At 43.1% G+C, this 13,700-nt stretch overlaps 1 protein-coding gene across 11 annotated transcripts in view; it reads left to right on the top strand.

The window, feature by feature from the left end:
* The window catches only part of LOC122997539 (homeobox protein Meis1), a 165,933-nt gene that overhangs the window by 85,262 nt on the left and 66,971 nt on the right, over positions 1–13,700 (top strand). For all 11 annotated transcript variants that reach the window (XM_044373743.1, XM_044373742.1, XM_044373744.1 and 8 more), the window contains 5 exons: positions 273–414; positions 719–769; positions 1,331–1,381; positions 2,727–2,873; positions 12,164–12,275. In XM_044373743.1, coding sequence (XP_044229678.1) covers positions 273–414; positions 719–769; positions 1,331–1,381; positions 2,727–2,873; positions 12,164–12,275 — 503 coding nt within the window. The remainder of the gene's footprint in view (positions 1–272; positions 415–718; positions 770–1,330; positions 1,382–2,726; positions 2,874–12,163; positions 12,276–13,700) is intronic.

Genomic DNA, 13,700 nt, shown 5'->3' with positions numbered 1-13,700 from the left:
CCCTCTGGTCCAACCGGAGACCTGTGCAAGAAATTGTTTGACTGACTCCAAAGCTTTTATGCTATTAGGCGCGCCTAGATTTAATCACAGAAGTCTGCCCGCTGTTTGCAGCCTTTCTCCGAGCCTCTGCATAATATAATAGCATGGGCTGCAGCAGCAGTCCCCATGAGCGAGTTGTTGAAGAGTAGCATGGCTGGCTAAATCTAGCCTGGAGTAGTCTTGACCCCGGCGCTGTTCTCTCTGGTGACATTTGCTATTGTGTGTGTTCCCAGGCACCCCCTGTTCCCCTTGCTTGCACTGATTTTTGAGAAATGTGAATTAGCGACTTGCACCCCCAGAGAGCCCGGGGTGGCGGGAGGAGACGTCTGTTCATCGGAATCTTTCAATGAAGACATAGCAGTGTTTGCAAAACAGGTCAGGAAAGTTTGACTTTTTCAATCTGCATGCTCGGGCTGGTTGAGCTCTCACCTGCATGCACAAAGTGTGGAGCTCTGACTTTTTTTTTTTTTGTGCGTTGAGTGAATTCATGCATGAGAGAAAATAAAATGGCATTCACAAACACAACAAGTTATTTAAAGATATTTTTAATTTCATATGGTTTGCTGTGCGACAAGTGAGAATTAATACTGCTTTATTTCAATACGTGCTTTGTATATATTATTTACAACTCTGTAATATTTTATATTAATACATTTTATGACAATGTTCTTGCTTTTAGATTCGGGCAGAAAAACCTTTATTTTCATCGAATCCAGAATTGGATAATCTGGTAAGATACATTATATTTTTTTAATATGACAAATTAGAGTCTATATTTTCTCTTTTGAATATCCCAGCTGTTGTTTGAGTGTCTGTTCGCGGCTTGTACATCTGGGTCAGAGAGCCATGTGGTGCTGAAAAGTTAAAGCACGATTGGAGGTGATGTTCCTCTTTTTGGGCTGTTTGATATCACGATGGCCCCCGGTTGCATCTGCAGATGAAGGGCCGCTATTAGACAGCTGTCACAAACCTTTGAACTCTGCCTGGAAAGTTATTCTATTCGTGCTTTTCACTGTTTGCTACTCTGAATGTGATATCAGAGTAACATTTTCCTCACGACTAGTTGGTGGTTAATAGATCTCTGACTCTGAGGCTTATTGCAGCGCCAATCTGCACTGTATGCCTGTTCTCCATATTGCAATAACGTCCAAGTTTAATATCAGTTCCACATAAAATCCATTCATATGAATATTTTCCCCGTCTACAGTTACATGTATTGAGAAAAACGTGCCTGTTTAATATCAAGAGATGTGAGCAGCTCATTTTTTTTATTGTTATTTTAAATTTTCAGATGATTCAAGCCATTCAAGTTTTACGATTTCATCTTCTGGAGCTGGAGAAGGTAATATTCTCTCACCATTTCTGTCCACTGTGCCACTTCAGACCTATGGGCTGTATTTGCATAAATGTATTTTTGCTAGTCGGTTATAATTAGCGTCAAAATCAATCATGGGGCCATTTCTCTTCCGCGTTTAATCACGACGCAAGCTGTTACAACTGGAACGGATATCTCTGTGCCCAAATCTCCCCGCATGTTTTAATGAAGTTTAATGTTGGCAGAAATTGCACGCAAGGTGAAACATAAAGGCGAACTTTGCGGGTTTCAGAAATGATTCTTTGTGGAGGGCAAAAGGCCCCAGGCAGCCATCTGTGGATAGAGGGACTAGTGGGTGTAAAACTCAGATTTGTCTCCGTATCAGATGGACTACAGTAACCTATACAGTCAACTTTAACATTAAGGTACAAACTTTAACATTGTGAAACATTATCAAGGCTGTTCAAGTTTTAGTTTTTAAACTTATCTCTGTGCACGCACTGTCTTTTTTTTTCCTGGCAGATCTTACAGCCTGTAACTCAACTTGTGAATAAAGATAATCAGCTGTATATTGCGCAACTATTAAAAAAACCAAACAGTTAATCATCTTTAAGGTGGATTGCAGTTCTCTATATTCTCTGCACGTGTAACATTTCTGTCTCTCGTGCGACAGGATGCGCCACATTGCCAGTGATAATGTAATAAGTAGACGAAATTAAACAGTTTACCTTAAATGTCAGTCAAGCGGGTCACCCTCCTCTAATGGCCACTACCCGGGGCACCGATGATGAATTTAACACGGGTGTTGAGTGCGTTGTAGCCCCTGAGCCCTCGTGTCACTGTCAATTTTCGACGATATCTCTATTTTGAGAGGAGAAAAAAAATAAAGTTACTATCACAGTCCGGATGGAGCGCACTGTGCCATGCATGGCACGGCACGGCACGGCACCAGAGCTGGGCACACCTTAGTCTGAATGAGAGATTTTATTTTAGGTTTTATCATTTCAGAGCAAAGATGAAGCAAGTATTAAAACTTTTTTTTGGAGGCCAAATAAATAAATAAAATTTTCACTGTAGTAGTATGATGACTTTTCAATAATTTATCACAGTGCCAAAATGAAACAGTGTCAGTGATCAGTCATCGTTTTATATCAGCCCCTTTCAAATATTAATTTATTTCAAATGCAACAACTGTGGTGTAATTTGTGCCAAATTGCGCAAAAAAAGTCCTCGGGACTCTTTTGCATGTCAAAGGCTGTCATGTGTGTGTTTGTGTGCGTTGGGGCGGTGTTGTGGTTGCACATGTCACTCTTGTGTGGTGATTTCCCTTTTGGGTAAGTGTGTGACGCCTCTGCCCCCTCTCTCTCTGTAGGTACACGAGCTGTGTGATAATTTCTGTCACCGGTACATCAGCTGCTTGAAAGGCAAGATGCCCATCGACTTGGTCATAGACGACAGAGAGGGCGGGTCCAAATCAGACAGCGAGGAAATCACAAGATCTTCTGTGGCCCTTGATCAGGTACATCTCTCTCTCTCTCTCTCGCTCTCTCTCTCTCTCCCTGTGTGTGTGTGTGTGTGTGTGTGTCTACGTGTGTGTGTGTGTGTTCTCCCTGCTGGCTATTCAGCTATTCTGGGTCACTACTCCGCTGCGCTGTTATTTGCATATGATTAAAGCCGTTTTACATTCCATCCATCGGAATGAAAAATTTTCTGAATAATGTTGCTATTATTGGCCCATTAAGACTTGAACCCGGAACCGACCTGGGGAGATTAGCTCGAAAAAGCATCGCCATAAACTTGACCTGTTTCATGTCGATTTTAATTTAGCGCCTCTCTCCATTTTTCTTTCCTCTGTGTCTCTTTTTGAACCAAAACGAAACGTTATCAGCGCCTCTCTGTTGTCTATAGCCCAGGAGAGGGCTGCAGCAGGATGGGCTGCAGACTGTGGTTTAGGTGCCTTGGTTTCTCCACTGTGGAGTTCACGGTTCATTACGCGTCTTGTCAGTATTTTTCCTTAGACATGAGTGCACATTGCTTATCGAGACCCCTCCTCTCCTCCTCCTTTATTTCGCTCAGAGTGCAGAGATTCAGCACCAATAAGAAGGTTTATTTTTGAAAGCTATAGAAGCAGCGGGTATTAAAGGTAGATTAGGGAGTGTTTCCTTTTGTGCAGATATCACAGATAACCACAGCCTTCATTATGTGCTCCACTGACTGTTGGCACTCCGGGGACATTGTAGTGCGCGCACAGGCATGACCCTAATGGTCCATACACTGCCGTTAAATAATGATAACAGCAACGATGATTAGAATTATGCAAATCTGGATTTTCAGCCATTAATAGCACGATTCATTTGTGCAGGAGACAGGCTTGCAGGCTATGAGACCATGTTTCAAAAAGTTTAAGTGTCGCACAGAGTTTTGTGGAATGACATGGAAGAGTAGCGGCTATAACCTATGGATAACGACGAGGGGGGGAATCAAGTGTCCAAATTAAAGGGATTAGTTGGATAGTCGGACATAAAAAGTAATGAAGCGATTAGGCTAAATAATTTAAATCCGCGGACTTCCATATGGTTGAGTGGCTGGTCTGAGTGGAGGGCTCCAGAGAGAGAGAGAGAGAGAGACGGCCACCGGCTTTTATGTTCTGGGCTGAATGGCAGGACTGGGGCCCGACTGGGAAGACCCCCACCCCGCCGCGCATGCACTCCTCCATCCCGGGCCCTTATGTCTGATTATGGAAATGAGAAAGATCACCCGGAAGATAATACTTCATTTAATCCAGAAACAGAATTAAATAACACAGACGCCACTTGTGCATTTAAGTGTCTCTTTGAACGGTTTGTTGTATTCTCTCGGGGATTCAGTTGTCAGAAGTTTTTTTTTTTTTTTTTTTTTTATAGATAGGTCAAGACATGGAATGAAGCCTTATGGTATATGGAAATTGAGTGTGTTAAAACCCTTGGGTTTCTAGGTATATGAAGAAAATTATGTTGTGCTTGGGGCACTGATGCAGATCTTTAATTGACTGTAAGATGAAGACATGGCCTATTTTAATCTAATGATGGTCTCTACATATAGCCAATTCAGGGCAAAACCACATAAGCTTATGTTTACGCTGACAGAATAATATAAATGACCTACAGGCATAGCTTGCATTAAAACGCAGGGAAAACTTTTTGACAGATGTGTAATATTGAAGGATGAGCTGATGTTCCAGTAGGATAGCATGGAGACTGTCCACAGCAGCAGGCTGTGTGTAAATGGGCATATCCAAACAGGCAGAGGCAGAGGGTGCATGCCTCTCACTGCTGAATACTTATATTGTCAATCTAATGGCACTGCTCTTCATGACTTACTTGCGGCTGAATATATATTTTTTTGGATTTTGTGGGCTATTTTTGTGTAACATCTTATCTGCAGTTGTTAGGCGGTGACATCCTTAACGAATTTGCGTTGTGTGTGCATTATCTCTTTCCATATGTATTTTTAATATATGCCCTCGGGCATAAAGTTGAAGTGGACTGGAAAAAAATGCTGAGAATTTGCACAAAAGAACAATGTTAACAAGATGGAGAAAGAAGGCTCATTTATTCATAAACCAATTTATTCCAGTGAGGCGACTGTAGCAGAGGAGAAAATAAAATGTCAGAGGAAAAAAAATACTTTGAATTTATTAAACTCAACAATCCAACAACGCTGACTTTCTTGCTGAATTATGCACCCTTGCGTCATCACACTAATATTCTGAATATTCTTTACATGTCTTTACATTGTTTTGTTAGGCGAGGCATTTTGTTGTCAGGCGAGTTTGGAGGGACGCTGAGCGCCCCTTTCAAAAGAAAGCAGAGCATAGCTGAGAGGTGAAAAAGTCAGAGAGGCTCTGCGCTGGCTTGTGAATGCAGCCCAGCCAGTTTGGGCTCACCCTTCTGTGTTTGTGTGTGTGTGTGTGTGTGTGTGTCTCTGTGAAGGTGTGTGCGAATGTGCATAAGCTGTGTGCATATGAGTGTATGCATATGTGTGTGTTTGTGTGTATGCTGCTGTGTGCATGTGTGTGTTCAGACTGGCCTGATAAATGCAGCACCCCCCTCAGGTGCTATGTGAGTGGAGTGACTGGTTAGCACCAGTTGGACTTTCTTAACCCTTTCCCTGCCGTTCCCCGGAGAGCTTCCCACCACATTTTCTTCACTTGAAGCAGCACATTTCCAGTTGCCCAATAATACTTATACATCCTGCTTTCAGCTCAGCTGAAAACACATAAAAGACAAAATGAAATTATTTTATCCTGTGCTATTTTTGCAGAGGCCTTTCATGTGGAAAGACTTGTGTCCACCGCTGTATATGGTGGGGACTGTCTCAGCCCTCTTGTTGTTGTGTCGCCTATTTGCCTGGCACACATGTTCACCCAGTCCAAAGAAGCGGGGAGGTATTTCCACGCCGCTGTACGTCATTTGCACAGTTGCCTTTAATTGCACAGGGAGCATGGGGAGGGGCGCAGCAATTTGCTAATGAACTCAGAGGGCCTGGGCTCTCCACTGTAGAGCAGAACACTACTAATAGTGCTGAGGACTCACTCCAAGTCTCAAGAGCTCCTCTACTTGATTGAGCCATGCAGGCTGAAGTGGGGCTGGAAATGATTGAAACTTCCCTTAAAAAATATTCTCCGCCTGACTTTTTGTGGACGTGAGAGGGTCTTAAACGATTATGAATGCTCAGCAGTTGATGTGTTGAGTTAATTTAGTGGAGAGGTATTTTTACATTAGAGGGGCTTTGTGGAACTGACATTTTGAGAGTGTGTTTTTTTTTTTTTTTTGCTGTTGAAATCATGTTAAAAGAATGTCAAATAGCCTACAATCTGAAATAACATCTATACATTTGGGATCCGTTGCTGTTTTGCTTATGTCCCACACAATCTTTCTTAAACAAACCCTGCTTGTGTGTGCTTAGTGTTGTGGTCACTGTGTAAGAATTTACTCTTGATAGTGCTATCGCGGTATCTTTTCCTAACAATTGGCACTGTTATGCCATACAAGTGCTGGTTTCCAGGTCAGTGAGACCCAGCAGTGTTAGTTTAGGTAACTCTGGCGGTCAAAGAGTGACCCCTGGCCCTCTCTCCTAACTCAATGGAAACCCTGAGCGCCGGGGTCAGCCACTATTTTCCTAATCAGTACACCGCTATCGCTAATCTATCCGCTTCTCGTTGAAGTATGGATCGAGTTACACTGACTTACCAGGCGCGCACACTCTCTCTCTCGCTCTCTTTTTTTCTCTCCCTCTCTCTCCTACAGTGGCACGCTGCTGTTCTTAATACAAACTTTTGAATCATCGTGGTGATTGTTGGTAATAGCAGCTTTTGTAGTTGAATAGAGGAGAGGTTTGACCCCCACTCGCCCCCTCCCTTCTCTACACCTCCTCCTCCCTCCCTTCCCCTGAACTCCCCTTTTTTTTTCCCTTTGGGGAGTGAATGCGAGGCGGCTGTTAAGGATTCAACAAGTGATACAAAGAGGCGACCACGTGACTTGTGTGTTTCTTAGCCTCTTCATTATTGTGGTGGAATAGCAAGTAGGGGTGATTCTGATTAAGCAAATCAAGGCCAGAGTGACTTCAAAGAATAGGAACGCCAGGAGCTTCTTAAACCTTCATATATATTCCGACATCCACACTCAATTTGTTGTTTTGTACTGAGCTCTGAATTTTTGGTTGATTTATTAGCTGTTTGTAAATCATGCATTATTGCTGGAAACTAATGCTTAGTGGAGCCACACTGTGTCACAGATACTCTGTTGTGATAGCCACAAGATCCCAATTGCAAATAAAGTTCTTGGCTTGTGTCTCGTGTTACTTATGATGGGCGGCCATGTCTGTCCCCGAGGCCTGCTGTGGTTTCTTTGGCTAAGTAAACAATAACCTGGCTTAACACATGTGTACTTAGCTAATGGAAAGTTCCTCTCCCCCCTTTAACCCCCCGCGAGCCTCTGACAATGGCCACCGTCACAAACAGCCCGTCTCCAAGGGATCCGCCGAGAACATCCCAGCGCAGTGGCTGCAAGTCGAGCTACGCTAAGCTAATGAAGAAACCGCAGCAAACCTTGTCATTAAGAAATTACGCCCCGGCCTTTTCATTCACAACTGAAAAAAAAAAAAAGAAAAAAATATGCTTTGTTTTGGGTTAGATGGCGTGGAAGGGGAGAGCACTCGAGTTAATGTTTTTGTTTGGATTTCAACTCGCAGAGAGTAAACAAGGAGTCTGTAGCGAGAGCTGAAGTGGAGGAGGCCTCAGACAAAAAGAAAATCAGTTTGTCAGTTTCCACGAGTGTCATCTAAATGGACTTTGAAAGCTCTGGTAATTATCTCAAACATGTAATTATCTTTGGTTGTCTCTATGAGGTTAACCCACTGGTTTTAAAGAGCCGATTGAAGAGTACCTGACGGCTATTCAATGTAGCATACTTTACTTACTCAAGAGACCAAATCCAGTTTTCTCCCTCACCCCCTTCAGCAATTATAAGGTTGTTTCTTCTTTCTTTGTCTATTGTGAAGAGTTAGGGAGGAAGGGGAGTGCAGAGCAGAATGGAAGGGAGAGGGTGGGGGGGGGGCGGGGGGGTCTTTTGCTCCCTCACTCTTTTTTTTTTTTTTTTTTTTTTGCACCACGCATACCATTATCACCCCTTCTTTTCATTTTGGAAGCACAAATATTGCAGCGAGGGGAGGAGAGGGGTGGAGAGAGCAGAGAAAGCGGAGGTAGTCGGGCAAGCACTTGCCTGGCCGGTTATCAGAGAGGCAGATCCTGCTTTATCTAGTCACAGTGGAAAGCAAAGTAAACAAGAGTTTACAATAGCTGGCCTTTCAGCCCCTTTCACTAACAGCTTCCCCACCAGCGTTCAGCTGAGTGGGAGAATGTGTCCGGAGTTATTGCAGGCCATCTCGCTGCTGCAACACATGGCATTCTCGCAGATTTCGACTTGAGGAAGCAGCGCTGTTGCAAAGGTCAAAAATGGTGTTAAAGAAAACAACCGCAGAGAACAGATGCACCAAAGCATTCTGGGGGATGGAGTAGCCCAACTGTCATCTTTGATTCAGATGTACCACCACTGAAGAGTGTATGTGTGGGGGGTTATTATGTCTGTGCCGTTAAGTATGCACATATGATTATTCCTGCACACTCGCTGGCACGGAGTGAAAAGTAAATATCCATATCATCACAAAAAGATATTTCAGAGTCGAGGAAAGAAGGGGAGGGAGCGGAGGGGGGCAAAACAACAACCTTAACCATTTTCTTTATTATTGCAAATGAATTGGCAAGGCAACATTTCTTGCATGAGCGCTTGTATGATATGGGGCCTGGCACAGCGAGAATGGGAAGCCCCCTTGCATCTTAGACGCGGCACAATGAGAATGCATTGGATTGGAATGCCTCACCGATCATAGCGGAATCAGAATTTCCAGCAAGGAAAATCTTTTCATGGCGAATTAGGGTGGTTGAGGGAAGAAAAATGGTAATGAAAAAAAAAAAAGAAAAAAGGAAAAAAAAAAAAAAAAAAAAAAAAAAAGGTATGCATAGCTCACAAACAGGGTTCCCTCGGCTTGGCACGGCAGATTTAAGAACTTTAGCTAAAGCTAGGCAGAATAGAATGTGGAAAATTGAATTTACTAAACAATTAAGCATTGAATTAATCTACATCCTGCACAGGAGAGAGGGAGAGAGAGAGAGAGAGAGAGAGAGAAGGGGAGAGGGAGAGAGACCATGGCGGCTCATTAAGGGGACATAGAATAAATCAAGTGTGTAGCTATGTGTGCAGAGGGACAGCTCTCTTTTTCTCTCTGTTTCCTCGAGCTTTCTGTTTATGCGTCTATTCATCTTGAGAATTTACATGTCCCATATTCTGAAGGTGGGCCTCTCCATTGTGTGTTGTAGTCTTGTTGGCGCAGGGTGTGTGTGTGTGTGTGTGTGTGTGTGTGTGTGTTTTGTCTCTGTGTGTCTTGTGGTCAAGGTGTGTGCTTTTGTTAAATAGGGACTGAATATGGCGGTTCTGTGATATGTTTGCATAAAAGGCAGATGAAAAGTATTTATGTGTGTGTAAAAGCCGAGTGACCAAAAAAACTGTATTAGTATATTTGTGCATGGGTGTGTGCACACATGCTGCGTGACCTGTGTGTACTGGTGTGTGTGTGTGTGTGTGTGGGTTGTGTGATCTCAGCCGTGTGTGTATTAATTGCGTGTTAGATCAGTGCCGGGCCTGTTCCGTCCAAGGGCGGCCTGTGATTATAAATAAACTCCCCGTCCCTGCGGAGATGCCACCAGGCCCTGTCTCAGCCCCGCCCCCTTTCCCATGGGGCCTCAGCGGCCACCTCCCAGCAGGCAAAGCGCTCTTTTGTTCAATTACAGCTAATGCAGTAGTTTGCCATTTCCCCCTCCACTTTCTAATTATATTTTCAAGTGGAATTTGTAACAGAATTAAAACAAAAAGAAAATGAAAAAAAAAAAAAAAACATATCCTTTTTGCAAGTAGAGGCTCTTGGGTTTTTTAATACTTGCCGTGCCGGGTCCCTTGGGTACTGAGCTATTCTTTTTCACATAGCTCTGTATAAACAAGTTCTGCTCATTTTTAAAAACTGCACTTTTGGAGGAGCTGGCAAAAGCCAGCGTTAACTGTTTGCGTGCCGAGCATGTGGTCTGGATTACCTCACTTCTGATGTTCTCTGGAGTTACTCGGTCATGCACGGGTGTTTCATTTTTCAGTGTTCCACGGTCAGCAAAAAAGAATTTGTAAGAGGTGGAAAAAAAGATCCTCTTGGTATCTTATCCCACTTTAAATCAACATTTATCTACCCAATCACTATCCCAGTCATGCCTTTGTGCAGTGACTTTCCTCTTTATTGCAAAGCCTCAAAGCCTAATTTGGAAAACAACGATTATATCGTCCATGTAAGCACTGGATTATAATTTCATAGCCCAGGAACATCAAACGAGCTCTAATAGACCCCAAATGTGTTGAATTTGCTGACTTGTATATTCTTTTCTGTTATTTTATTCCATCTACATTTTGTTTAAAACAAACCCTGTGTCATGAATTAATGCCTACTTTTTTTTCATAATGCTAAACTCAACTCCAAATCCTCCTCAGAAAGGCAACGCCGCTAGTATCCCAATTGAAACCAGTTGTTCCCCAGTGTGTTCCTCTCCTCTCCCTCCTCTCTTCCTCCATGCGGGTTTCTATCACTCATTTCGTCACGTAGACCTAAAAGCGTGATGCAAACACCACATTGCCCCTTGATATCTGCTTCATTTGATTTGACAGAGCAAAGATAGGCTCACGCGGGCGGCAGAGTAGGCTTGAGTAAGTGTTTGTGTGTGTATGTGTGTGTGTGTGTGTGTGTGTGTGTGTGTTTTTTTTTGTTGTTGCGTGTTTGTTTGTGATAGCTAGCCGCATGTGATAAGACATTAGATTCCATTTCCTTCTATTTGAAGTCTCTTTTCTCTCCTGTCCTCAGCGCTAATGTTGCTTTTCAGAGGCACCGAGAGATAAGAGGTAACATCTGGTTTAGTTTCAATAGCACGTAGCGGCTTTGTATGGGGCAGAGTGTGATATGAGTGTGTGTTTGTTGAACAGTTTATGCAGTGTGTATGTGTGCATAAATGTATGCGCACCAAATCTATAGGTGTGTTAATATGTTTATGTCTGTCTGTGTGTTTGCATTTGATGTCTGCTTACTTGTGTGTGTCTGAACACATTTGTGTGTGTGTGTGTGTGTGTGTGTGTGTGTTTGTATGGACCATTCGCTCCCTGCCATACAGCTGACACTCATCTAGCCTCAGACACACACACACTCGCACACACACACACACACACACACACACACACACACTCACACCGCTATATATAAATCCAGGTCTTCTGAGTCTCTCCTGTCTAGTCAGCTGCTTGTGTTTGAAGACACTAACCAGGAGGAAGTAACTAGTCTTTGTTGAGTCGTTATGAATTTTTCTCGGACTTCTGGAGAAAAGAATGAACTCCCTCTCTGTGGTAATACTGAAACTTTTTTTTTATTTGTCTATATAATGTCAGTTTCAGTTCAGTTGGTCATTCATTATTCTGGTTTCATTTTTACTCGAGAAAAACCCTGTGGGACAACTTTTCAGCTTATTTGGTTATGTCTCTGACTCGGCTCTGTTATGAAATTTAAATCTACATTAGATGGATCTATATTTTGTTTAATTTTTGGACAAAACAGAGGATTTATACTTCAGCAGCAATACTGTGAGTTATTTACCTCTCTCTCCGTCTCTCTGGTCTGCTCTGTGTCGATGACATCACTCCCTGGCGCTTGCTGCGGCCTATCTTAAGTTGTAGCTGTTTTGTATTTTCATCTGCTAGTGGTTTGAGCCAAATGGAGGCAGCCGTGGATTGCATGCCTCAGAAAGCTGGGAACTAATACAACATGTTCGCTTGCTATTCGTCTGGGCCTTTCTCTTCATTGAGCCTCCAATAATCCTCATTCCATAAGATTGTTGCAGTGGCTCACACACACATACTGCGTGACTGGGCTGAGAGTTGGCAAATGATGAATTTAGTTGTGAGTTTGTGTGTGTGTGTGTGTGTGTGTGTGTGTGTGTGTGTACGCTTCATTGCACATAATGTACAGTAAATATAGACATAAAATTTCAAAAGAAGACAATAAAATATGCAAGCTTAAGGCTTTCTAAAAAAAAAGAAATTACAAATAAAATCAACACAACTAAAGATGAAAGAAGAAAACAACAAAAAAAGACATTAGATTAACTGTCTGTCCTCTCTCTTGCTACGACAGACGTCCTGGAACAGAGATCATGATGACACGGCGTCCACACGCTCTGGAGGCACACCGGGACCGTCCAGCGGCGGACACACATCACACAGCGGCGACAACAGCAGTGAACAGGGTAAGTTTGTTTGTCTGCATCTTTTTTACTATCCATCAGGTGGAGGTGAAGGGGAGGACAGGAACACGGTTAACATGTAGAACGAGGTGCTGAGTATGTTTATCAGATATGACATATACATCGAGTACATAATAGTAAACTTCAGTATGGAGTCAGATAAGGTTTGACAGGCGTGTTTACACTGTTTGCAGAGGGAACGAGCTTTTGCAACAGCATGCAGTTGCTGCTAATAACTCACAGAGAGGTCAGAGGTTGCTGTCAGTTAGAGAGGAGTGCGTCTGGATTGTCTTGCTTAGGGACACGTTGGAAGAGCAGACACGGTGTGGTAGATGGCTCGTACCCAGGTCCTGTCATCAGAGAGCAGTTTCTGACTTCCTGTGCCATGCTGTGACTTGTGTTTGTTTTAAGTTACAGTCCCTCAGTGTGCTGTTAGCTTTACATCCCAAACATATTAGGTTTGTGTGCATTTGCTGGTATTAAATGATATATTTCAATATTTAGTTTGTATAACTCCCAACCAATTAAGTCTCTGGAAGGATTTTTTCTGAGCATTCAGGAATATTTTGATGTTTTCATAAGAAAACCTTGTCACAAGATGGTGATTTTCATGTTTTAGTATTGTTTGGAGGATTGCATGCGCCTCTTTGAGGAAATCCAGGCCCATAAAAAACCAGTTCAGATCCTTAGTGGATATTAAATGCATGGCAGTTAGGCTAAAAACAAGGCTATAATTTGCAGAACACGAAAAGCTGGCATGTTGGAGAGGTTTTTTCTGACATTAATGATTAGTTACATCTCCCATCAAGAAGTGTTGGCTTTGAAGCTTGTAACCCTCTCTCCAGGTTGACAATATATGCACTTGAACTTAGACTAAAATGTTCTGGATATGAACTATAACTAAATGTGCAAGATGTAACATGTGCACAGAATTTAGCTATATTTTTTGTAATTTATATTGTGTTAAACCTAAAATTTAAAGAGTCCAATATATAGTCTGTAATCCCTCATTGACCAGACTACTCTGCTGGATGTGTGTACACTCAAAGAATATCTGTGTGTGTGTGTGCGCGCATGTGTGTGTGAGAGAGAGAGAGAGAGAGGCAGCAGTGGGAGAATGGGTTGGCGGTGGTGGGGGGGGGGGGGGGGGGGGGGCGGCGTTGCAAACAAACTGTAGGCAAAAAAGCAACTTCATATATTATTGAAGGCGATGTCAAGGCGAGCAGTTTGCAGGGTTGCCAGTGCCAGGAGGCAGAGCCTGGGTGGGAGCAGAGAGCGCCGCCATGCCTTCCACTCCAACGAGCAGCCATTTATATAGTCAACACACACACTCTGTCTCTCTCTTTGTCTCTTTGTCCGTCTCACACTCTGTCTCATCCTCTCTCTTTCTGTGTCTTTCACACACACACACACACACACACACACACA

This window comes from Thunnus albacares, chromosome 14 (assembly GCF_914725855.1).
Source record: "Thunnus albacares chromosome 14, fThuAlb1.1, whole genome shotgun sequence".
Classification (NCBI taxonomy): Eukaryota; Metazoa; Chordata; class Actinopteri; order Scombriformes; family Scombridae; genus Thunnus; species Thunnus albacares.
The sequence above is the reverse complement of the archived record's forward strand: the minus strand, read 5'-3'. Positions and strand labels throughout refer to the sequence as shown.